Source organism: Siphateles boraxobius, unplaced genomic scaffold (assembly GCF_051911475.1).
Source record: "Siphateles boraxobius isolate OS27281-9 unplaced genomic scaffold, OSU_SipBor_1 41, whole genome shotgun sequence".
Lineage (NCBI taxonomy): Eukaryota > Metazoa > Chordata > Actinopteri > Cypriniformes > Leuciscidae > Siphateles > Siphateles boraxobius.
In genome coordinates, this window is record NW_027509042.1 from 9,115,993 (window position 1) to 9,143,942 (window position 27,950).

A 27,950-nucleotide genomic window follows, 5' to 3' on the forward strand; every position below is an offset into this window, starting at 1 on the left:
ATATGCTATCAGAGGGCACAGGTAAGGTTTTATTTGCATTTTTTTTCGTTTAAATTCAGTACTAGACCAGAAACGAAGCACTATAGATACTAACACTGTCCAAAAACATTTATTCTGCATATCGAGTAACAAAATACAGAAGCCACAAATAAACAGAGACAAATAGTTTAGGCTGAGCTGATACATGAAAATGCGAATCACACACATATTTAACGGAGTTTACGATCACTTATTTTCTGCTCTGTCTTCTATTACGAAAACTTTTCTCAGAAAAAATATTTCAATGTTTACAGAGCCTGCAGTCAGTGCATCCTAAAGAGGAAAACATAAACAGGAAAAAAAGTTGATCTGAGTCAAACTATTGCACATAGAGGTCAAACAAAATGTACGTCCTTACATTATCTTTTACATTACGGAGATAATACTAACAGAAACAACTCAGGGAAGCTATATACATTTGAGGACTATATTCAGCAAATGCTTAAAAGTAAACATGTGATTGTGATCACCATTAGGTCATGCTAAAGACAGTTAAGTAAAACTAACAACATTAAACAAATAACTAGCTCATAATGGCCAGTAGGTACAGTGGGATTTGCAGTTTAAAGACATTTTGTTTCATCTCTCTCCACTTGGACAGTAAAAATAAAGTCTGGGTTTGGCAGAATACATTAACTGGACATAATATACACAGCTATATTAAGATCATGTCGAGAACACAAATGACCATCAAGAGCAAATTGCTTGGTTACCTGTATGAAATATGGCAGGAACATCTTATCACCTGTATAGCAGTTTCACAGTATTACAGCAATATTCATATTGCTTAATTTGTACTGCACATTTACAGAACGTTCTGGAAACCCATAGTCCTCAATGTATAAGACTAAATGACACCAGTTGCATTCTATATAAAATGCAGTGCTTTCAGAATACAGATATAAGGGCAGATTGAATAAAAAGAGCTACATAATTTCTTGTAGGATTGTACAGTGGATGAAAAGAAACATGATTCAGCAGAACAAAAACACCAAATACTATTATATTGATATGATGATAGTATTGATAATAACATTATGATTTGTACATTAATGAAGTACAGCAGCAGTTTTAATTGCTAGTTAGACAATATTATGACGCAAAATATTTTAATTCAGCAGCTGTGCTCTTCTGCATCAAACAGACAATTGGAGAAGGTCTATATTAAAGTCTACATCAAAGTCCAATATTTCATAAATGTACATAGAGCATAATATAAATGTTGTTTTGTGTTTGTGGGCATTATCTTCTGTAATGGCTTTAAGATGTATCTCATTAGGTTGTATTTATAAAAAATAAAATAAAAAAAGGTTTCTAGACTTGCAATGTGGGAAAAACAAAGGTCTAGAACATATCATAGTTTTCCACTTGCAAGTTTCAGGTATGTAACAAATAAAGCTAAAAAAAATAACCACATAAACAGAACTTAACACAAACTTAAAACTAAAAACCAAACAAATAAACTGTAATGGCAGCAAAGGTTTGGAGGAGGATTTTTTGAATTTGTTTGAATTAACAATGGCAAGTTTTGGAATTTAAATCAGTATGTATAATTTGAGAAGTAACAAACAATATTTCTTTGATAAATCTATTTAAGAAAATACAGACAGACTACTATGGGTCTGGGATTTACATTTTAAATTATTCGTAGATTACAGCATTTTGCACAAATGAAAATGTAAAATGGCGATCAAGCTTCTAAGCACAATTGAACTTTGCTCCACCAATAGATTTCAATATGGTGCTGCTCTATTTTTCACTATATTTATCTTAATGTATCCAGCATTTTATTCCTCCCTAGTCTCCCTACTAACGCTGCTGGGATGTCAAAATCTCTCCATTGCACCGTGTTGGAGCTGGTGCCTCCTGCCCCTGGGCCTCGGGGTGATCTTGGCCGACCAGGGTGCTGTGGGGAGGCACTGGTCTGGCAGCCAGGGGAACAGGGGTGGTGCTGGGGGTAACAGGTCCTCCTGAGGCTCCCAGTGCAGGACTAGAGGCTCCAGAGTCACTCTGATCTGGAGCCCTGAGTCTCTTCATCATGGTGGTCACACGAACAGCTTTCTATATAACAATAATAATAATGATGTTTTAACTAATAATTATAATATTAATGATTAATAGATTTTTTAATACGTAAACCCATTGACATTTTTTGTATACACTAGTCGTATACTACTGTTTGTAACATTATAAATGCCTTTACTGTCCCTAATATTCAATTGAATGCTTGCTGAATAAAAGTATTAATTTCTTGAAAAAAATGTTTTACTGACCCTAAACTTTTGAATGGTAGTGTATCTCGACGCAACGACTAGACACAACTAGATCACCTTACCTTCCATTTAGCTTTAGCAAAGTTTTTCTCGATCTGAGCACAAACGCCATCTTTGATGTTCTTGTCTGAGGCAGCATTTCCAGATATCCTAAACAACAAACACAAAAATGCACAGCAGTTATTTTTTCAAACAATACTGCAAATATTAATTGTAAAAGGGTAACTCTTTAAAATAAGGTTCATTAGTTAACATGAACTAAGAATGAATAATACGTCTACAGCATTTATCAATCATAGTTAATATTAATTTCAACATGTATTAATACATTATTAAACAGCTGAATTTGTATTAACTAACATTAGCAAAGATTAATAAATACTGTAACAAATGTATTGCTCATTGTTAGTTAATACATTAACTAATGTTAACGAATGAAGCTTATTGTAAAGTGTTACCTAAAAGACACTGGAAAAGGCTCCTTACCACTCATGGTTGATGGCTTCCTGTGCAGTCAGTCTTTGGTCCTGGTCCACATCCATTAAACATGCAACTAGGCTTTTTGCTGCAATTCAGATGGCTAAGTTGAATTTGTGTTTTGATCACAACCCTATAGATTAATTCCAAACATACTCTACAGTGATTTGACTATTGTACCTGAATCTGAGATGTCATCCCAATAGGGCGAATCAAACTCGTATTCTCCAGACAGAATTTTCCGGAACAAGTTCTTATCGTGATTATCATATTCATCATCATCTGTCTCATCATAAAAAGGTGGGTTTCCTGACAGTCTGTTGAAAATGATAATATGACCAGAGTGTTAAAATTTCCTAGGGCAAGAAGATAATTAGGACTGCAGCATTACATGAGCAATTGATTGTTTGGGAGAGATTAGGGAGAGAATTAGATACAGAAAATGCAGTGCACTTACAGAGTGGCAATGGATCATCTAACACACAATGTGACTACAGGAAATGGAATGTACAAGCTGATGAACTCATGAATGACTCCAAGGACGTGTCAGGCAAGTGACTCCAAAACAGATATCTTTGGGGTCTACTAATAAATAAACATCTCCTTCAAGAGCACAATGAAATTAACATGTTGGACTGTCTTGCACAATGAATCAAATGTATAGATGATGACGCATGGACTCACAGGATGTACATGATCACCCCGATGGCCCAGCAGTCCACTGGTCTGCCGTATCTCTGTCTGCCAACCACCTCTGGAGCTATAAATCACCAAAAGGTGAACTTTATTAAAAATATATAGTTTAAAGCGCATATTCTTGGACATGTAATGTTTGTGCTCACGTTGGTTTCATACATTTTTGCAAAACATTTATGTAATGGCTAAAAAATGTTGTGTAACCATCCAGTAAAAGTATTTTAAGGTCCCATATTGTACACCTTTCTAGAGTGTTATTTTAGGTGTTAGGTCCTTAAGAATATACAGGTGCTGGTCATATAATTGGAATCATCAAAAAGTAGATTTATTCCAGTAATTCCATTCAAAAAGTGAAACTTGGATATTATATTCATTCATTACACACAGACTGATACATTTAATTGTGATGATAATTTTCGACCCCAGGTCGATTTTGGCCTGTCTAATTAATATTCCCGAGCCTCTCTTCTAATTGGCCAGTTACTAGGGTCATGTCTGCTGTGGCCTGCTGTGGCTTGATGATGCTCACAAAGTAAGTTAAATAAAACACCTGTAATGATGGACATTGCTGAGGGAAATGTTATCCGGCCTTGTATGTTCGAGCTGGACTCAGACCCCGAATCGGCGATAACAGGAGACAACCAACCACCTCCTCAAAAGTTTTAGAATGGTAATTTATTTATTTTTTTACTTTTTTACTTTCGGCGTTATTGTAAGAGTATTATAATTACCAATACACCAATGCTGCACGCAGATTTAACGTTAACACTAATATAAACTGTCTGTAAACAGACTTTTGATGCAACATAACCCATGCAAGTAAGCTACACTAAACGTTAGTTTCTGTTAGCAAAACAAAAGACACAGAGACTGAGTGAACTCAATCTCACCATCTTTAACTCAATAAAAAACAGCAGACACCAACAGGGCCGGTGTCTGTTACTTAGGAAAACAAATAACGTATTTTGTCTTTTTTTTTTGTCTTGTTTCCAACAGATATTCTATCAAAGGTTGTGGCAACCATGCACAAAATAAAGTTAGCAACACTAAAGTTAGCGTTGCATATCCATTTACAAACTATAATTTCAAATTATGCTGGCTCCATAATGTAACATAAAATGCGTTAGAAGTTTATTCAGCCTACGGGTTGCGAATTTGAGGTCGGACCGAACAATGTAGGGACTGCAGCATCTTTAATGAGTAGCTTCTTTGAAAAAACGGCATTGAATTGTGCCTGATTGACAAAGCAGTCACTTGTGAAATGTGCAGAACAGGTCGAACGAAATTGGTGTGGTATTTCCGAATAAATAAACATTAGCCACTAGTCTCTTATAATAATTATGTTCGGAAGCCTGTGCAATGATGTAGTTTCCTGAAATCCATCGTTTTCTCGAAATGTTTCCGTGTTGTAGTTGCTCAGCAATGGCACGTATGCGATGTTTTCTGGGGGTTGGGAGGCACGCTGGCCAGTGTTCGGGTAGTGACTGAAGGCGGTGACTGAGTAGTTCTGACGTCACATTTTTACGGAAGACACAACGGCTTGCGAAAAGGCACAGCTACTTTATGCAGGCTGTGTGCATTTGTCTGTGGATTGACTGTTTTGAAACTTATATGGTAGTTACCTAGACCTCTGTTATCATGAAAAAAGCCAGGAAATTTCACAAAATGAGTTTTGACAATATGGGACCTTTAAATAAGTTCCTGAGATCTTGAATGCAAATTTTTTAAATTATAAAACAAACTATTTTACAAAAAAATACTTTTTTGATTTTAACGTAAACCTCACAAAAAGTTTTTTTTTTTACATTTATTTTAATTCAGAAATTAAAAAAGGTGTGTATTGAATTCATTGTCTGTATGAATTTTTTTTTAAAATAACTTAAATTGATTAGTGTTACATCATTGACCTTAATATATTATGGTTATACCATTATATTTATTAATAACCATAAGTCATAATATAGGGTGCAGTTACACCTGAAAACTCTGATACTTTTTCCATACCAAGGTACTCTGGTGTGCCACATGGCTCTTTGATGAGACCATTTTCCAGTTTGGCCAGGTGAAAGTCACTGATTACAATCTTGGAGTTCTTCAGACGGTTGTAGTAGACCAGATTTTCCAGCTGACGAGGTGAGATATAGTAGTTAAATCAATAAATTGTATTAAACCTCTAGAACTTCACATTGCAAAACCTTTTATAGGAATTATTAGGCTTGTATTAAAAAACAAGAGATGAAAGTCATGTCAATGATAATAGAATTTTCCTTTTTGCGTAAATTAACGCTTTGCGGTGTCTAGTCTGAGATTGTGTTCTGGTGCAATACTATGTGGTGACCATTAGATGGAAGTGAAGCCCCAAGTCACCTTTAGGTTTCTGTGAACGATGTGGAGAGAGTGTAGGTAAGCCACAGCCTCAAGCACCTGCCGAATCACATTGCTGGTGTCACGTTCTGAGTAGTAGCCCTGGTCTAAGATCCAGTCAAACACCTCCCTTCCTGTGGCCCTGAAGTAAAGCCAAACCAAATATCCACATAATAGTCAAATTTGTGCTTGCAATGTATAGGATAATTGCACAACGATGTCCACTCTTTGGTTTATAGATCAAAATGATAAAGTTACAAAAAAAGCAAATGCATCTTTACTTAAAGAAACAGTTAACCTAAAAGAAAAATTGTCAAGATTACAACCATTTACAGTTTGAAAACCCCAGTCCCTACTACTGGGGAAATACTGTTTACTTATTTTCTATTATTCTATGTTCCACATCCCTAACCTTTCAGGGGATATATATATATATATATATATATATATATATATATATATATATATATATATATCTTTAAAATCAAATTATCTAATAAAAGTGGAAGCAAATAGTATTCATTCACATTCTTGTATGTTCTTCTCCCCTCTCACACACAAAAATCTCAAAGCACTTACAGCTCCAGAAAGAGGAAGTACTCTTTTCTCGTCTCAAAGACATCTACCAGCTGGAGGATGTTATGATGCTTCACCCTGCGGGGAGAGACAGAGAGAAACTGTGACACTGTGAAAGGAAGCAGGCTAGGAACTGAAAAGAAATCATGACTATCTGAAAAAATAAAATCATTTGCATGGTAAAGAGTTGACTGCATTCTGCTATTCTTTTTAAACAAATTTCAGCACCGAGCACCATCTGCAAGCACCTTTCTTCACTAAAATGTGTAACATGTAAATAACCTGCACGGAAAGCGTACATTTTCAAGATGAGGATCTCGTTTTTGGCTGCTTTGCGTACTTTTCTCCCATCTTTCTTCAGGAACTTTTTACAGGTGTACATTTTCAGGGTGTTCTTGTCCTTCGCCCTGAAGATTTCACAAAACTCCTCCCTGGTAATGCAGACAATAAACAGTGCTATTGAGTCAACATTGAAAATCTGGGATTTAATCTAATTTAAACCTGGAAAGAATTTTTGGAAATAATTTGTAATGAAGAAAAAAACTATATTCTTTTAGAAAAGTGCAAAAAGGAGCATTTTTTCTCAAGCATATATTTTGCACAAAAAGATTACTATAAACAGGAAGAAAATAAGAGGTAGATTTGTACTCACGATTTCACTACCTGACCCAGGTCATACTTATCGGTGACCTCTGAAGGATTGCTGTAGTCCTTCTTCTCTCCCAGAGTCAAACAGCCAAATGGCATGGCTGCTCCTGCCCTGGAAAGCAAACACAAAATCATGTTTTTTTTCAAAAGAATCGGATGTACTACTGGCATGAATGATCACAAACCATGGTTTATCGAGGCAATGTGGGTTATTACTTTTCTAATCAATTTCGATTGAGCTTATTATTTTAGTTTGGTGCGTAATAAATTTACGGCACATTGAAAGAGGGACGCAAGCTATATCTAGGGACCAGAATGAGATTTGTGCCAGTAATAAAAAAGCATTGTAGTGAAGAGTTTTGAATGGGCAAACACCACAAATATTTTCTTCTGAAAATGTTTTGAATTATATTTACTATAAGATAATATTGCAATTATATAACAGGATTGAATAAACAGCACTATGCCTTGGTACTTTTTAAATCATACCATGATAATATAATACGATACAGTTCAAAAGTTTGTGGTCAGTAAGATGTTTTCTTTTTTTGAAAGAAATTAATACTTTCATTCACAAGGATGCAATAAAAATTGTGACAGTAAAGACCTTTACATTGTTACTAAAATGTTCCATTTCAAATAAAGTGTTCTTTTGAACTTCCTATTCATCAATTCATCAAAAAGTCAAAGTTATTAAACATATTAAGCTGACCTTTGAGGGATCAAAGGAATACATTACATTTTAAAATATACTTTAAATTGTAATAATATTTCACAATATTACTGTTTTACTGTATTTTTGATCAAATAAATGCAACCTTGGTGAGCATGAGAGACTTTTGAACGACCACAAACTTTTGAACAGTGTTGTATACATACACATAACAATACGAGCAAAAATCTGAAAAGAGCTACTGTCACATCAATAATAATGTAGAGGCACAAATCAACACTGCTGCATCAGTCTAATCCTCTTTTATCTTACATGTTCAACATCGCCAAGAAAATTATCACCCTCTCAATGCACAATAACGTTGATGATTAGAGAATTTTTTGTCTTCTATCTACCCTTTGAGTGCACATTTTAATTGAGCATGTTTTGAAAAGCCGTTGATGTGTTGATGATGGTGTGAATTTAATAAATTATGAAGAGTTTTTGCAGTGAAGCCTTGCGATGCCACTCCACGTTCATTCATTGACAATTAAAATGCACACAGTTCTTTCTTTTTTTTCCTTCCATTGAGCTGCAAGTGAGCTCCGCGACCCTTTGCATTTCTCTCTGTCTAAGCCAGAACTCAAAGAGGAATAAATTCTCATTTATATGAAAGTGAGAGAAAAGTCAGTGAGAAAGAGAGAGATTTGGCAGACTGCACACTCATAACCACACATGAGTAATGCCTACAATTTATTCCAAAAGTGACAATTTCCACTTGTGGCAGGAAGTAGCTCTGAAAAATTCTGATTCTTTGAATAAGCAGTAATCATACTTATTTATGACAGATCTGAGAGCAAGCAATAGGAAAAGACCAGAGCAAAATCAGATAGATAAAAATGACACTAATTGAACAGTCTTATTTAGTTGCATTTGGATACCAAATGAGCGATATTGGGTCTGTCAGGAAAATAAACAGAAGATCCAGTTGCAAGTAAAGTATATTTATTGAGAGAGCTTGGTAGCTGATGGTAGTGAAGTCCGGTGAGAAATGCACGAGGCAGTACAGTTGGACGCTGAGGTCCAACCCGATCTAGATGGAATGATGAGGGTGAAGATGATGATGATGATGATGATGATGATGATGAAAGTAGACCGTAGTTCGGGAGATCCGGGAAATGGAAAGGAGACCGGAGAACAGGAAGCAGACGGAGCGAAGTGCAGGACGAACGAGAACACAGGAACTGGAAGGACACACCAGGAACTGCAGACAGGCAGGATACACGGAACATCCAAAAACGATCTGACAAACACAAGACAAAACACCATGAGTTTAAATAGAGGCCGCTGATCAGAATCAGCTGGCGCTGATAATCAACAGCGGCTGATTAGCGGCCACGCCCACACACACACACCAGACGAGAAAGGAGACAGCGAATCATCAACCGTGACAGGGTCCAATTGAAATAAAACATAAATTGATAGAACTAAAAATGTATATTATGCCATCATTTACTAACCCTGAAACTTGAAGAAGGGTATTTCTGCTGTCGAACACAAAGAAGATTTTCTTTTTACATTTTTGTACATTTTTCAAAATATCTTCTTCCGTTTTCCAAATGAAAAAAAAGGAAGTAATACAGATTTGGAACAATTTGAGGGTAAATTATCATTTTTGGGTAAACAATGCCTTTAAAGGTGGAATTCACTGCTGGTAAAATTAGCTTTTAATAAAACCTGGCAGTTTCACCTGGCAGTGAAACTTTTAAGCAAGTTATATTTTGAAGAAAAATAGCATAGATACATTTTTCTTTCTTGATCTTTCTGATCTGGTACCAAGATGGTTGTTCTTTCTGTTACAATTGATCTTAGAATAAAAAATATAATTTGGCCATGACAAACATGGCTTCATTTTTTGTGTGTATCACTAGAAAGCATGATAGCTTGGGATTTTCTCTTTGTGTTAGTACTTCCTTTAATGTGCACTTTTTAAAGGTTTCCTGGGGCTTTATTCCTTCGGTAATAAACACAACAGTGTTTTACATTAAAATGAACTAGTCAACTGGTGAAACGACCAAAGAAGAACACAGTGCTCAAATCTAAATGCATCACACGCAGAGCCCAAAAGTCCCCAACCAGTGTTAAATTCCCCTTATGCAGCACATCATGTGATACTCCGTTAGTTTAATCTTCTCTGAAGAGACTGAATAGACTCTCAAAACTCTAGTGAATCTTCTAAAAATGTCACCTAACTGTTTGGAGAGCTGGGTGGACAGCTATTATCTAATGCAGTATAACATACTGAAAGAAACAACAAAAATGCCTCACACAAACAAGCAATTACGCATCAGGCTGGCAGTACAATTGCACCGCTGCTCGGGTCTGACCCAACAATTTGCCAAACACCATGACAGTCCTCAATCACACTGAAGCTCCACCGGATAATGTGACAGGATTTTGTCTCTAAAGCCTTCACGCTTTTAACATTAACAAAGAACCAAGACAAAAACCAGCACAATAGTTCACATGCACTGCACGACTCTGAACTCTGCTGGGCTTGAACTTACTCTGAAACTCGCTGTTTGATGTTACAGTACAAAAACATCCTATTTTCTCTCCTCCACTCTCCCAGAATAGTCCAGAAAAGGCAGGAGAGCAGACTGAAGCATTATTACCACCCAGCAACGGAGTATCAACCAAAAAAAGTTAAGAAAAAAAGCCATTCCTGATATCCACAGTAAAGGGGGCATTACATAAATTACAGGCTGAGAGAGAGGCTGTTTGCTTTGCCCGTCAGATGAGCACTAAGGTCTCTAATTAATCTCCCTTTGGCCCCAATGATTGCAGGAGACACTAGTTTTGCAAGGCCAATATATGCATGGTAATGAGGGGAGAGAGGTGCTTTAAAGACAGTTCAGAGAACAGGAGAAGGGATGTTTAAACCTAACTGGGACTGACGTATTTAGTAGGCTAATGTTAACGCTTTGCATAAGCACTTAAAGTCTGAGTATCAAATATTTACATTTAAATTAATCATTTAGCAGACGCTTTTATCAAAAGCGACTTACAAATGAAGAGAGCAATAGACGCAGTCAAATCAACAATAGGGCAACAATATACAAATGTTGTGACCAGTCTCAGCTACACCAGCGCAGCACACATAGAAAGGATTTTTTAATATAATAGATATAGAATAGTAAGTGTTAGTATTATTAAGTTAAATGTTGGTGAAAGAGATGCGTCTAGTAGATTCTTGAAGATGGCTTATATCTTAATGAGTTAAGATATAGGGGTGCAGAGCCAGTGGTTGTTCTGTAGGGAAACATCTAGGGCTGAAACGATTCCTCGAGTTACTCGAGTTACTCGATTACAAAAATTCCTCCAGGCAAAAACTCTGCCTCGAAGCCTCGTTAAATTCCTATGACGTGCACTATACGCGCGGCGCAGGGATTTGATTGTTTCACACGGACCGTTTATTCACACGGACCTGTTCAGGAAGCATATATTTTGAATTTAGTTAGCGCGATGGCGGAGAATAAATATGTAAATAAACGACAGAAATTTTCTAAAGTGTGGGATCATTACACACTTAATTCACTTAATACACTTAACTCGGTGAAACAAGGTAACATAGTCTAAGCCTATTGATGTTTGCTGATTTTAATCCCATACTGAATTTGTAGCGATGTCGTGATGCGGTTTGACTAGATATGATTTTTAGCTTTGATGACATTTTTAAGTAGTAAACGTAACTATCACGTTCAATTGCAAGAGTAAAGCCTAAAAAAACAACCCCTTCACACACACACACACACACATACACACACGCCAGTCAGACCAATTGCAGCAATGCATCGTATGCTTAAACTTTTATGTAGCCACGCAACAATAATTTCAGCATGCATTCACTGTACACACCGTGATGGAGGAACAAATATTGTATTGCAGTCTTTGCGAGACCTTGTTTGTATTTCACGTCTGCCAAATACAGACAACAACAAAAAATTAAAGTCCCCAGCCTGTTGGTTTTTAATAAAGATTCGAGGTACTCATTTTTCAGTTAAAACGCACGGAACAAAAAGTGCGTCAGCTTTTACTGCGTGTTCAACAACAAGTCACGTTACAGCTCTTCTTCAGCGTTAAACTACCAGAATACACAAATATGCTTAGATGCTTAGAGTGGTTATGTTATAACATCTTAAAGGAAAATTCACATATGAGATAGCTTTATAACTTGCATACTATATAACTTATAGAATGTAACTTATAACAGCTTTAACTGAAATAGACAAAAGTTTAATATAACTATTCTGTTAATAAAACACACACAAAAAATATCCGATTACTCGATTAATCGATCGATTAAGTGCTAGATTAATCGATTACAAAAAGAATCGATAGCTGCAGCCCTAGAAACATCACTGCCTTGAATTTGATGTGAGCGGCAATTGGCAACCAGTGCGATTTTATGAGAGGTGTGACGTGTGCTCTTTTCGGCTCGTTAAAGACCACTCTAGCTGCAGCATTCTGGACCAGTAGTAGAGGTTTGACAGTTGATGCTAGAGGACCTGCCAAGAGAGCATTACAATAGTCCAGTCTGGATATAACAAGATTTTGGACAAGGAGATGTGTAGCATACATCAGCGTCCAAATGCTGTATAAGGCAAATCTGCAGGACTGGGCAGTTCTAGCAATGTGGTCTGTGAAGTTTAACTAATCGTCAATTACAACTCCAAGGTTCCTGGCTGTCCTGGATGGAGTTATGGTTGACGAACCCAGCTGAATGAAGAAGTTGTGATGAAGTGCTGGGTTGGTCAAGACCACAAACAGTTTTGTCTTTGTAAGATTGAGTTGTCCTCCATCCAGCAAGAAATGCCGGTCAGGCAAGCCGAGATGCAATAATCTACTGTCAGATCGTCTGGTTGGAATGAGAGGTAGAGTTGTGTGTTATCAGCATAGCAGTGATAGGAAAAATGAAAACCATGTTTCTGAATGACAGATCCTAATGATGACATGTAGATGAAGAAGAAAAGTGGTCTAAGCACCGAGCCTTGAGGCACCCCAGTAGTTAGACATTGCGACATAGACACCTCACCCCTCCATAACACCCTGAAGGACCTACCTAAGAGGTAAGACTTGAATCATTGGAGTGCTGTTCCTGAGATGCCTTTCATCTTGAGGGTTGACAGGAGGATCTGGTGGTTAACTGTGTGAAAAGCAGCAGACAAATCCAGCAAGATCAGTACTGAGGATTTGGAAGCTGCTTTTGCCAGTCTCAGAGCCTCAATAACCGAGAGCAGGGCACTCTCACTTGAGTGTTTGCTTTTGAAACCAGACTGGTAGTTGTTCAGGAGGTTGTTCTGTGCAAGAAAGGAAGATACTTGGTTGAACACGACTCGTTCAAGTGTTTCAGAAACGAATGGAAGAAGGGATACCAGTCATTTTCTAGAAGCGCTAGATTTAGAGTGGGGTTTCTTAAGCCGGGGGGGGCAGCGGTTTCCGAGCCAGCTTCTCAAATATGATGCAACATACATTTAATCCTTAAAAGCATGAATGTTTCGCCAATCATTATTACGTATTCGGTCTTTAGCGACCCAGATCTATATCTGATATTGTAGATGGATTTCTAACTGCCGCAAAAAACTCTCCTGATACTTTAATAACAATTGGAACTTGGAAGGGTTCAATTCAAGCAGATGCCTTTTGCAATCATCCCTGTTATTGTCAAAGTTCATTTCCCCAGTACATTCAGCATCTGGCTCATATTTGCGATCTCAACCATATTCTCAAACCCATTGTTTTCAAAGTCTTCAAAATCAAAATTTTGATTGCTGACAGCTTCTTCACCAAATCCCCCATCAAGTAACATTAATATTTGATTGTGTACAGTAATTGCTCTGCAGTAAATCGTTGAGGGATTCAAGTTTTGCCGATGATACTTGTATTCAATGTATTCTATTGTTTTATAACTGCAATAATTATGAGTGAAACATCATTGTGTATCAGACATTGCCACTTTGAGGCATAAAGGTGAATTGCACTTAAGTGATCTGAGTTCAATTGTTGTTGTGTAGAAAAAAATTCACATTCACATTCCTCGGGTCGAAAAAAAGTTAGAAAACAGACATTCTTTTACGTTTTTTCTTGTTATATTGTTTATGATGGATAGGCTGATGTCTAACTTAATATGAGGGGGGAAAATTAATGAGGTAGGGTTGTGAATGACGACCAGGATCGATAAAGACCCGAATCATCATTGAATTGCATTGCATCATAAGTTTTGCCCCCACTATAAAAACTGCATATTTTTGCTCACTTTGGGCTTCTGAATAAAGACTGAGGTGTTTTTTCCCTCCTCCAGGATGAGCTCCATATTCTCACCATATCATACAGAGCCAAAAAAGCTCATGTATATGATACTTAACAAAAATACATATGCAAACTTTTTCTTTATTCTATATTTTGACTCAAAGTGTTTTACAGGGTTAAATATTACCTTTATCCAAGCTGTCTTAGGCGAAACAAAAAGAGAAACAAACTGTTCAAGTGTATTTAAAAAATAATAGCTCAGATAAACCTGGAAGAATTTGTTAAGAAATGTTTGAGTTCACACCGAAATCTGCAACAAAAAAAAAAATTCTCTCTATTTGAATTCACTGTTGTCTATGAGACCAGAACCCGATTTCACCAGGTGCAACATGTTATTTGATCAACATCTTTGTTGATCCTGGAACAACATTCCAATCAACAAATCAGATTTTAGGGACAAGTTTACAGTTTATGTCAAGTTAAGGCTTACAACCAGGGTTAGGTGCTCCTACAAATGTTATTCACCTATCATTTCCCTTTGATTTTAGGGATAAGTAAGTTATAGGGTTAGGTTTAGAGGTAGGGATACGGTTAGGATAAAATTTCTGAAAAGGAATGTTGTTCGAGGATCAACAAAATATGCTGACCCAGGAACCCATCTAACTCAGCGAAATCAAGACTTGCGTCTATAAGACACAACGGGGATAGATTTAATTTGTGATTTTTCTTTATTTTTTTCTGAAAGGGCCTCATCACATCTGAGGTGCATGTAAAAATGCAATCATTACAAGTCTTAAAAAATAATGTTTATTTGGTAACACAAACATAAAAGAATCATTTTGACTGTACTGTCTCAGTGGCAGCTGCACTTTTTCTTTGGCAGCAGAAGTTAGGAAAAGGGCAGATGCGAGAACACCAGGGAAATTTATTCCCATTTTAAAGTACATTTCGAGTGAGCAAATTTGTAAATGAAAAACTCCTCAATGTTTGAGTTACTCGAGCTTCCATCAACAGGGAAATGTACTCGTCTAAATCTTTTGAGGATCGGGGGTCATCTGTGCCTCTTGTATTTTTGCATTAGAAAATAATAGACACAATATAACCCTTTAACCTGGTTTCTGATAAATTATGCAATCAAGCTTCAGTATTTGTGTGTGTACATGTGTCTCTTCGACGGGAAAGCTGTCTGTTCTCTGTAAAGCTGAACATTGAGTTTGAAGCCTTGGGCATTGTTTGTCTCTCTCTCTGCAGAGCTGCCAGCCGTGTCTACATTTGCTGTCACTCAGCCTTTTTTATAAGACATGCTTGCATGCTGCAAAGCTATATAGTGTTTTACACTGCCTATTGACCTTAACATCAAATAAGATTTTGGAATTGTTTAAGGACCAGCATTGTTCAAACAAATAATGATGTTTGGATTCATTTGTGTGCTGGGAGTTTACCTGCCCTTTTACCTGGGCTATTTAACTGCCCTAGACATCAAAGAGATTAAATGGAAAGCAAATGGAGACTTTTGTCTTCTGTGTCTCAGATATTTATTTTGAGAAAAAAAGAACGTCTCACATGCATCTACTCTAGAGATTCAAAAGAGATCTCAGCCAAGTAAGTCAGAGATTTCGCTAACACTTTACAATAAGGATTCATTTGTTAACAATAGTTAACATCAGATTTATATGAACTATATGGAAAAAATTCTAAAGTATCACTGTGAGTCTTAAGGCCAACGGCGAAGTTCTTTTTCGTTCTTCGTTTTGGGATAAAATATACTGTGATATACTGTTATCGAACATCTGACACTTCGCTTGATTTCGCTTGAAGTATATCGGGGCCTTTAAGCCATGAAAGAGCAAAATTTTTTAAATTAAATTTTCTTCAGAGCAGTTTAAATAAATAAAAAATATAGTAAACATGCACAAAATGGAACAGCAAAAATACATTTAAAAACATGCAGATTTACATACTTTTTGTATAGAGAAACATGTACGTAAATGTCTTACAATAACCCAGTTACAATTTGTCCTGTAATTCCATTATGTTTGTGTGTGTCTATGTTCAATTAACAAAATGGCATTTGAGCATTTAATACTCTAAATTGGCCATCAAGCCCCAATCGGCCATAACAAATGTGTTTTATTCTCCTCTTAGCTAAAAAATGCTCTCTAACAGCAATCAAACAAATGAAGACATAACATCAATTAGCTGTGAGTCAACAAATGGAGACAGGCATTATTTATCAAAACACATTCATATGGATTAGTTTATTTTTAGAAATGGGTACTTAGTAATCTAATTGATGGTGCATCATGTTGTTTTGTCTCTCATTTGGCACAATCATAGCATTGAGCTGTGTGTTGTAAATGTACTCTGGCCATGAAAGCTGAGACTTGATTAAAAACAAGGGAACTGTCCCAAATCATGTGACTGTGATTAATCATGGACATTATAAACACAACAATGGACGTTTCTTAGTGGAAGCTTAAAGATAATATACAGTTAAATCATTAAAAAATTAATTAAAGTCAATATTGGCAAGTAATATGCTGGGATAATGTACAGTCAGGCTTACATGCATGACACATTTCTATACCCTCTTGCCATATAATGCACAAAACTGCCGTTAAAATTGTTGTTGTAAAAATGTATTAAAGCCTGAGACATCCAGACACCTCAAGAAAGATTAAATTGCAACCTAAATGCTGCTTCTGAGTCCAAAATAAAATGAAAGATACACTTCACTGACCTACAAAACTATTTCCTAAACACATTTTACAGGTTTAAATAGCTTTAGAAATGTTTTATTAAAAAAGAAAAAAGAAAAAGAAAAGCCTCTAACAGAATGTCAGACATGGGCCTTCTAATGCTTTTCTTTTGCTTTCTAAAGTCAAATTGTCAAACTGACCCTCCCACAGAGCTATGAACAAATGATAGACATTAGAAGAAGACCTGAAGCTTACAATCTTTACGGTAATAATCTTTATTACCAACTTTTGTAATACAATAGATAAAGACCTCACTAATTTACATAAAGCAGGAGGAATGAAATTTCCAAATTTCCATGAAATTTGTATGACCTCCACCTAATATACATTCGGTGAACAGAACTCATTCACAGTGAATTCAAAACATTTTCAACACAGAAAAAACACTTATCTAGTATTATTCACCACATTATAGGGTTATTACCACATTATACTATTACAAGAATATTCTTCACAATTATATTGTGGAATAAAGTATAGCCAGATTGCGATGTCCAGAAAAAGCAAATGTGAGCTATTCATAATGACTCAAATGAGAAAGAATACACCTTGCATCAAATGATCTGAGGAAGGTGAGACTTTAAACTGACCAAATTTAGAAGTGTAAATCCATGTTTTCTGACAAGTACACTGTTAATATAACCTACACTAACAAGCCAAAAAAAAAAATCTTAGAAGATACATTTAAAATTAATCTTCTCAGAGAACTGAATTCCTCCTATTTGGTCAAAAACACGTCATATCTTACGTATGACTCTTAAATAAGGCAACCCACCAGATTTCTGGTGATTCTATAGATGACACCACAGGCCTAGCAGACAGCAGGATCCTTAGGCCTCTTCAAAGGGTGAATCTTATCAAGCTGTGGTGAAACAGTAGGTGCCAGATGGCTTAGTACAGCACCAAGACACACACTCACACACACAAAAAAATCTCCTTCTGATGTTACAACAAGGAGAATTCTGACACAAATGAAGGAACTCACTACACATTAACTACACATTTTATCCATATTAAAACGTACAACTGTACTTTTGTAGTGTAAACGGTCATATGGAGTGCGAGTCAAAACATTCCTGAGACTTAACAGACAACATCAAAGAGCACAATACAACCTTCAAAGAGGGCAGTGCATCTTATCTTACCTGTCTAATGCCTCCACAATGCCACAAGCTGCTGCAGTCAGAACCTTCCCTTCCCCAAAACACTCGTGTGGTCCCTCTGAGCAATGGCTATTTGGAAGGATTCTGTACGTATTAAGAACCCTGGATTCACTTCACACCCAGTCGGCTAATCTGTCCATTCAGTTCCTTATGTTGTTTGTTGCCTTGGTTACAGTCATACATACATGCAGTGGTACAGTACAGTGCGGCTGCTTTAGAGTAAAGCCAGCAGTAGTTGGGCTGGTGGAATCAAGAGGAGGGGAGCTGGTCATTGCGCAGCACTGCACAACACATTTAATTCTACATTTAAGGACTCACGAAAATCTCTCCCTAAGGTATGCTTGGAATATGACCAAAAAGTTTAGATTTGTGTACTTGACCAGTGTGGGAGATGACTTTTGAGAATGTTTGATAAATCCCACTGTACTATTCTGCCGTGCAAATGTAATCGGTCCAACTCGACCTGCTTCGATCATGCACAGCTCTTACTTGGCCACGTCCGTTACACAAAGGCAAAATGCAGTTACTACATGTTTTGTCAGAACTGAGTTATGACGAAAATCAAGTCTCTTTGATCATGATCTGTCCTGTGACGGATAGGTTTGGATCAACTGTGCTCAGATTCAGAGAAAACAGATTGTGACTGATATCAAATCAATCAAAAATAGTTGAAGACATTTTTCTTAGTTTCACAGTTGGAGTTGTTTCTTCAGAGTCATGTTTAAAGGCATGAAACTTAACGCAACAATGGTATAACAATGGTGCTGTGAACACCAACACATATTTTTCAAAATCCATAGTTTAGTTGATCTTGATAAGTGCTCATTGTCACAGTTGTAAACACAATGGCTTTTTTCTTCCATAAGGAGGTTTGGCATCACAACGGCTTTGTTTCCAGGCAGACCTTTAAAGAAGCCGACACACACGTCTTCTGGAAATTCTGGAGAATTCAACCAATCAGATAACGACTTTGAAACTCCCAAACTGTTTCCCATTTTGTGTGCCATATACATTAGATGTTCAGCCAACAATCCAAAGGTTGTGACGTCTGAGGCTGAGACTAAAGATAATTAAACGATTAGTTGAAGAAATTAAATGAAGCAATGAATAATGCAACACTTCCTCTAAATAAATTTGTAAGTGTCAGGGCAAATACTAACTAATTAACTGGGTAACCAACTATATGAATAAATAAAATGAAATGGTTATTCATCAGGAATCGAATGAATCATGAAAAATGATCTATATTACTGGTAGCTGGAGGGGAGAAGTTGGAAAATAAAAGGGTTTTGTTTTGTGATGTCAGTAGGAAGACAATCCTATTCGATTATTTTTTAACCCATAACTTTCAGAAAATATTTTTCACAGACTGCAGAAAAATGTTATGCCACTGCACTGAACAAAGAGTGCTGCTCAGTTAACTTAATTTCCAGCCTGTTCTGGGCATGCTTCCACCGAAAAACATTGAGGGTGGATCACTTAACAACAAGCACCCGCCTCATGATAACACCGTTTCCCAGGCAACAAAAAAGGAGGGAAAAGCAATAGCTTCTGGATTCCAACAGACTATAAAAGCAAAGATGTTGCTCTATTTTATTCTATGGCTGCTTTTCAAGTATTAGCTTGCAATGAGAGAACCATAGCACTTCTCAAGAGAAGTCTCAAATTCTCAAGCTTTACCTTGGAAGTCTTACATCAGACTGCTCTCTTGTGGAGTTGGAAATAGTTTTGGGAATCAGTGATGGGTGTATTAGCAGCAAACAATATTTCCTGAATGCTGGTAATACAATAAAACATATCCCTCAGAGCTTTCCACATTACACCACTGGGTTTCCATATTCTCACTGCTAACCCAAACCACTGTAACTGTAACAGCTAAACCTAAAAAAGAGACAATTAAATATAAAATCTGAATTAAAAACCGATATCAGACACAGTTTACAAATACAAAAACCCTCAGTCTTCTCAAAAGTATGAAGACCAACACTCAATTAAAAAAAAGAAAGATATTGTGATCAATGAAACCCTACTGAACATTCAATTAAATTGGACTCGAGCCAATAAAACTAAAATAAATAGACTCTCCAAGAGAACCATTATCTACTGTTACTGGAAATATTATGCAGATGTGGTGCTTTAATATCCCATGAACTTGTGTGAAACTAATGACTCCAACAAATCCATTAACCATGCCCATAAGTCCAGCTCCATTAGACCTGCATGCTCTATGCATCCCCAGATGTTAATGGAAATGTTGACTATGTGAAATGAGGGGGTGTGTGAAATATTAATTAACATCTCCATTTTAAATTCCCATTTATATTTGAGTTTGGACAGACAGTCAAATCACAGTCACACTCTGAAGCTAGCAGAGTAATGCTTAACCTGAAGTGAAATTTCAAGTGAAATTTCTTGTACTTTATATGTAGTTTTCGCATAAAATAACATGTAAATGTAAAATTTACAGACACAGTTGATTGCATCTCATATTCATGGTAAATAAAGTTATCAGTTTTGAAATCAGTGTATTTTCTGTCAGGAGACAGGACAGATTGAGATACTTTTGGGGGCATTAATCTAGGTCATGAGGGCATGTGTCATGTGTGATGCTGAGTTGTATGGGCTCCAATAAAACTCAGAAACTGTAGATTCAGTCCTATTATTTTTCTTCTGTAATTTTTTTACTCCAAACTCTCCTCTCTCATTCACACACAGACACATTGATACTCATCCTCTTATTTTATATCCGTAGAAGCTGCTCCAGGGAATTTGGTGTCAACTGGAGGTTTCTATTTAGACACAAATAAAACAGATGAGTTCTTGCGATCCCAAATTTCTCGGCTAAGGCAATAGTGACAGTTTTAAGCACTGATTTTATAGATATAGTCACGTGTTGAGTAGCTGATTAAGACTAAATCAGGTTATAACAGTTCTGCTGCTTAAAGGCCCACTGAAGTGAACGCGCAGCTTTGTATGAGGCGTTGACGTAATTTCCACTGAAACAGGAATCTATGGCGGGACATATTGAATGGCTCCTCTGACTTTTCAAATAGCCAATAGCGTTTAGTTTACCTCACAGACTGCAGTCGTACTGGACAGCAACATGGAAATGAATCCGAGCGCTGATACGTTGGATTCAATAGTAACGTTAGTGGTGTGAATAAATTCTAGCCATTTCATTCTGAAAATGGAATAAAACTCGAGCATATGAGGAACTGAACACACAAGCCACGGTCGCTTTGGCCAGGTGGTATTTATAGCATAGGGGGCGGGACGCTTCAGATTCTAGAGAGCATTTGATTGGACTGAAGATGTGATGAGAAGCTGAAGTCCGCGGTGACGTCATAAAAATCTGTGATCCATTTTAGCGGAAATGAGAGACTGTAAGTTTTGAATGCTTATATCTCCTAAATGCGAATTTTGTCATTGTTTTGGAATACACAAGCTTATTAATAACATTAAGGCTAACATACTCATCCTAAGAGCTAAAAAACTTAAATTTTGATTTCATAGGGCTTTTACATCTGACCATTATTCACAATTAAAAATGTATTTATATTGCATTTTCTACATAATATATCATTTTATATGTTGTAAAATAGCAGATTGACTGATGCATTCTGGAAAGGTTTTTGGCACTATTCATATATATTTTAAATACAATGCTTTTACATAAAGCCTTATGAAAAAATACCTTATGTCTAAAAGTAAAATAAACTTAATTAGATTAAATTTAGATTTCAAGATTTATAAAGACTGCACTTACGAAAAGTTTTAGTGAATTAAATATTTTAGAGCTTAGGGTTCTAAGAATAAAATTTTAATCAATCTGTAAATTTTATTAATTCTTAATTTTGTTCATTTCAATGACTTTTCCATGCCTGGAAATCAAAATTTAAAATACCGTGATAGTTCCAGATATTTCATGATTATTGGAACCTTGTAAAAAGAATCAAAGGTGCTGTATGTAATGTTTTTCGACCACTAAAGCATTAAAATACCATAATATGTATGCAGATACTTAGGAAACATTCTAAATTCACATACTTCTTTCTACGAAACACAATGCTACGTTATTGCTAATGCCAGTTATTCTATTTTGAAATGTGTGTTCTGTTCCGTGTCAGAATGTCTGTTTTTGTTTTGGTCTGTGTGATCCTGCCCACTGCCAATTTACTCCATAGTATTTTGACACCCCTGGTTGCCAGTTGGAGGAAAACACAGAGTATTGTAGCCATGGAAGCCAGCAATTGAACTGGGTCTGAGATTGCAGATTATACCTGACTAAAAAGCCTCACCATCCATCTGAAAAGCTCTATGACCAGAGGCAAATTAAATTGTGGATAAATCAACTCATAAACTTACAGTGTAAGGCGTTTCAACGTAATTTCGTATTACGTGACGTCACGAACGCGCATCACAGAACAGAGCAAGGCGAGCATTTGTGCTTATAAAACTTAAACCTATTGATTTATTTTTTAAATGACCGATCGTTTTGCTAGATAAGACCCTTATTCATCGTCTGGTATCGTTTAAAGCCCTTTGAAGCTGCACTGAAACTGTAATTTGGACCTTGAACCGTTTGGGGCCCATTGAAGTCCATTATATGGAGAAAAAGCCTGGAATGTTTTCATCAAAAACCTTAATTTCTTTTTGATTGAAGAAAGAAAGACATGGACATCTTGGATGACATGGGGGTGAGTAAATTATCAGCAAAAGTTTTTTTAAAAGTGAACTAATCCTTTAAGCATCACGTCTGAGGCGGAGGAGACAAAGGAAACAGCTCTCTCCAATATTTCTAATTTTGACTGCAGTGCCACCAGTACCCATTTCAACTACTGTCAAGATTACATAATGCACCTGTAAACAATTGCTGCATCCAAAATCGCATACTCTCTTGAGTAGGTACTTATTATGAATAAATAATTGCTTCACGGCCACTAAAAAAGTATGTTCTATATAGTATTATTAATGTGTGTAGTATGAATGTAATCTGGACGTACTATATTCGGCATGTGGTCATTATCACCTGACCTACCAGCATCAGTTGTGTCGCTTCACTGCCATTCACAGGTCATCTGGGTACTTTCGACTTCTCTTTTATGAGTACTGTGAATTCGGACATACTTCTTTTGTCACATACTGTTTTTCGCCCTATACTATATTGTAGGTAAGTATGCAATTTCAGATGCAGCCAATGATTTTCTGTTTTCCTCAAAATTACATGCACATAAACATTCAAAATTTTGGGGTTTGTAAGATTTTTATATTTTTGAAAGAAGACATGCTCACCAAGGTTACATTTATTTGATTCAAAATACAGCAAAATACAGTAATATAATATTGTGAAAAATTATTACAATTTAAAATAACTTTCTAATTGTATGTATTTTATATTCAATTTGTTTCATTGTTTTATATATCAATTTATAATGTACTTTACTATTGTAATGGCAAGGCTGATATTTCAGCAGCAATTTCTTCAGTGTCGCATGATTCAACAGAAATCATTAATATGCTGATTTGGTGCTCAAGAAACATTCTTATTATTAACAATTCTGAAAACATTTTTTTAGGATGAAAAAAGTTCAAATTAATGCCAGGTATTTGAAATTGAAATATTTAGTAAAATTTTAAATGAACTTTTCTGTCACAATTTTACACACCCTTGATGAATTAAAATATTAATATATATATATATATATATATATATATATATATATATATATATATATATATATATATATATATATATATATAACATTCTGACCCCAATTTTTTGAATGGTAGTTTATGAAACGTTATGTTAAAAAAACAGTCAGAAATAGCCAAAACTCTGAGCACTAATATTTCTGCAACAGGCACTTGAATGGTGGAAAAGAGCACATTGAAAAGACCTAATCAATGGATTATATTTAGTTTGGTTATATTTTTTGGCAACCTCCGAGACACACTGATCAACAGGTTGTTGAGAAAAGATAGAAAGATCTGGCTAAAAACTCTAACTACTGTGGCTTGTGCTCCGCCATTATAAAAGTGTATTGTTTTGATTCAGTTTTAGGAAAACTGTAGTGGGGAGAGGGAGGGTGTGCTCTTGTTCATCACCTTTGGTGCAGTGCTGGTGTTGGCTGGGGGTGGAGGTGGGCCAGGTGTTATGTTATATAAAGGGATGATGGGCCCTGCTAAAAGCTCTGGAGAACAGGATGGTGTTTTGAACAGAGGTGGTGGGTGTTTTAACCCGTGGGTTGCATTCACACACACATATACTGTACAGACACAAACACGGTGTCCGGGCTGCTTTGTGCTCGTCTTCTATGGGAGCCACAGAGAGCAAGGTCAGTTATGCTATTCTATCTATTGATGCCATAACATCATCAAATCTAGCAGATGGACTCCTTTGAGCAGATGGATAAAATTGTCAGACAACAACAGTGACAAAAAAATAAGAGGTGGACACACAATACAAACTGAACGAATTTTACAACAAAAATGAGATACATACTATTTATCTCCTCTTCCATGAGTAAAAAAGAACAGAATGCACCAACTAAACAACTAGTGCAACAATCATTGACTGTTACATAAGAAATAATTGCCTCTCAAAGAATACTGTGACCATTAAATTACAGGCTGAGAGTGTTTTAAAAATACATCCTAGGTTAAATACAAGTTAAGCTCCATTACCACAGAACAAACCCCTTGATAAACATAAAATGTTGACAATTATGGACTCACAATTGAAGTCTATGGGGAGAAGTGAACAACAGTCCATTGTTACACACACACACACACACACACACACACACACACACACACACACACACACACACACACACACACACACACACACACACACACACACACACATACATATATACCAATTAGAAATGAGCTCCAAAGAAAAAATCATACATGGCCACCAAAATATAAAGGATTATATAATTTAGCGATCTTGAAGATGAGGGAATCAAATTAAATGCCTGGTTTACTGTTATCATGTTAGTGGATTTTAAATGACAGAACCAGTATCATTTTTGACAAGCATTTTTGTTTTACTCCAAGACAACACAAGACAAGACAAAGTAGCATATTGGTTATGCACCACACACACACACACACACACACACACACACACACACACACACACACAGTCTGTCATTAAAGTTACTAGGTTATTTATATGGTTTGCATTAAAATGTCTCCTATTTGTTCACATTTATGAATTAAATAAATGGGTAACACTTCAAAATAAGGTTTATCGGTTGACTACAATAGTTAACATGAACTAAGAATGAACAATACTTCTTCAGCATTTATTAATCTTAGTTAATATTAATTTCAACATTTACTAATGCGTTAATAAACTCAAAGGTTGTATTTGTTAGCATTCGTTAATGCACTGTGACCTAACATGCACAAATAATGAACAGCTGTATTTTTATTAACTAATATTAACAAAGATTAATAAATAGTGTAACAAATTTATTGCACATTTTTAGTTCATGTTAGTTATTGTAAAGTGTTACCAATGTCATGGTGATCTTATCTCTATAATGAATGAAGTAAATTTGATCACCACAATAAAGTAAAAAGTAATGTGAGTAGTGTGTTAGGTTGTAACAGCAGTACTCTCTGTACTTTACACAATTTAAGTATATGAGTACATTTATTAACCACTTTAATCTGAGCATAAATATGGGACTTACATTTGAGATATATAGAACAAAAACACAGATGTTGTTACAGATGCTGAAACAAACCCCTCAAAATGTCAATATTTACAGCATTGGGCACCATGGTGTCATGGACTGCAAAAATTAAAAAAAGCAAAATATCAAATCTATTTACCACAAGAGTGTACGCAGCATCCATACAACATTTATATTACCTGTAGGTGTACTTTGTTTAAAAAATTACATATCACATTGTTGGCCAATACCACACAGAATTCTAAACATTCCAAAATTGCACTTTTGTCATCTATAGCAAAAAGGTTGAGACTCACTCAGAGTAGGCTAACGTTACTGCACTGGTGGTGGGATCAACTTCTAATTAACATTCATTTAAGAAATTAACTGAGGACTGATGAATTAGGCTTCAGAACTTTTTCTGTCAAGAAATAACGAACGAAAGAAAGAAACAGCAGTGTCCACTTGCGCACAACATACGCAGTGATGATTTATGTTTGCTGTAAGCATAGTTTTGACATACAGTTAAATTACAAAATTCACCTGACGGAAGTTCAAACTGTAAACACAGAGGTAGCCTATACAAGCATCATGAGTGTGCGCGGAACCTCTTAAAGTTGTTAAAAGAGTTTGTTCAGTCCGCTAGTTTTAGTTACAGGTGGTGTCACAGGTGAATTTGCTTCAGTAAAAAATAAAATAGCGAAATAGCGTCCCGTTCTGTTAAACGTAACTGACACAATATACTACAAAAGCGTTGGGTAAAATCATTAAGGGGAAACAAATATACGCATTCAGCGACAACCTTATAGGTTGAATTAATGTAACCACGAAGACTTACCGGATAAATTCAGCGATTCAGAGAAATAGGTGTATGAAGGTTGGCGTTCTTGATCGCTTCCCCCCAGAGAGTCTCCTGATGTTTGAGTTCCCGGTAATTTTTGGCTAATATTCCGCGTGCCACGCTCTATTCGCGCGCTCTGCTGCAACCCCAGAAACCTGCACTAAGAGCGCGCGCTCGATTGCTCTCTCTCTCTCTCTCTCTCTCTCTCTCTCTCTCTCTCTCTCTCTCTCTCTCTCTCTCTCTCTCTCTCAGAGGTGCAGTATAGGGTTTAGTGCTGCAGCTGAAACTGCTCTATGCTGGTTTAACACAACTATATCTAAGGATATATTTTTTTTTGCATTAAAACGTAACGTTTTAACATTCATTTACATACAGGTATTAGTATGTTGTGAGAACACAAAACGGCAAAATGGTCGACAACAGTTGCAAGCTAAAGGATAAGATAAAATCAAGCTATACCTATAAGGTTTAAGGGCCTGAGTTTGACCAAAGCATATTTCTGAAAGTCTTATGTATGCTTTTATAGAAAAGATTTATTTAATTCAAGACAAGAATAATCTTATTTAAAAAGTCACAGAGTTCCTAAGGTACAGCATAACAAGAATGATCCAAGTGCAAAAAGAAACAGCTGCAAAATAGGCCTACTCTTTTTTATTATTATTATATATTTAACAATGCCTCCTGCAATTACAGTTATTTTTGCAAAAGGGCATGTACCGTAGGCCTACTGTCTAAAATTAAGCTTTGTAACCGCATGGGTGTAATTGTGGAGTGTGTGGCATCTGTTTCTGTTCTTTTGGCTTATAAGATTGTAGCTCTTCTCACACATAACTTATAAATAGTGTGTTAGTCTTGTTCGGCTTTCTTATAGTTCTTAGATGTTACACCATTAAAAACAGTAAACCTTCAGTCATACATGTGTTAGATGGCAAAATAATCACTAGTACCATTGTCTTTTTCCCCCCGAAAAATTTAGTGATAGGGGTATGCCGATGCTTTTTTAATAATGTTTAAGTAATGCAGCTCTCACAGAGTTTGTGATGAATGTCTGCATATCTCTGTCATTTTGCCAATTATTGTAATTGTGACATTGTCTTTAAAGTCTAATATGTAGATTTAAATTTTGTCATTTAAATCGACACTTAATTTTTATATTTTCATATTCATATTCGCAAATTTTGTTTGTAAATTGTTTGTAAATATATATCACTCCAGACATCAAAAATCCTGGATAGTGAACATGCTTTTGTGTCTTTGAAAGAAGTCTCTTGTGCTCACCAATACTGCGTTTATTCAACGCATTCTCATCCTTTGGCGGCATATGTGACGCCATATGACAAAACGGCGAAATACTACGCACATGGCACCCTTTATCGTCAATATAACACGCACTGTGATGGGTAGGTTTAGGTGTGGGGTAGGGTCTGCGTCTCATATTCACGCTAAAGGATGCCAGTCAACTTTT

General features: G+C 36.1%; 1 protein-coding gene across 4 annotated transcripts; it reads right to left on the reverse strand.

Annotated features, from left to right (window-relative positions):
- Nucleotides 1-92: 92 nt before the first annotated feature.
- camkva (CaM kinase-like vesicle-associated a) lies at nt 93-26,669 on the reverse strand. Of its 4 annotated transcripts, none has more exons than XM_077198142.1 (12): nt 26,483-26,669; nt 8,667-9,028; nt 7,078-7,185; nt 6,725-6,856; nt 6,429-6,503; nt 5,853-5,991; nt 5,490-5,610; nt 3,474-3,549; nt 2,970-3,106; nt 2,799-2,877; nt 2,375-2,462; nt 93-2,100 (listed from the first exon to the last, which is right to left on the reverse strand). In XM_077198142.1, the coding sequence occupies exons 3-12, from the start codon at nt 7,170-7,172 to the stop codon at nt 1,849-1,851; spliced, it is 1,194 nt and encodes a 397-aa protein (XP_077054257.1). In that variant the 5' UTR covers nt 7,173-7,185; nt 8,667-9,028; nt 26,483-26,669; the 3' UTR covers nt 93-1,848. The 4 variants fall into 4 exon arrangements, with proteins under 4 accessions (XP_077054257.1, XP_077054255.1, XP_077054256.1 ...); XM_077198140.1 differs by having other exon boundaries at nt 8,142-9,028; XM_077198141.1 differs by lacking the exon at nt 8,667-9,028.
- Between the last annotated feature and the right edge of the window lie 1,281 nt (nt 26,670-27,950).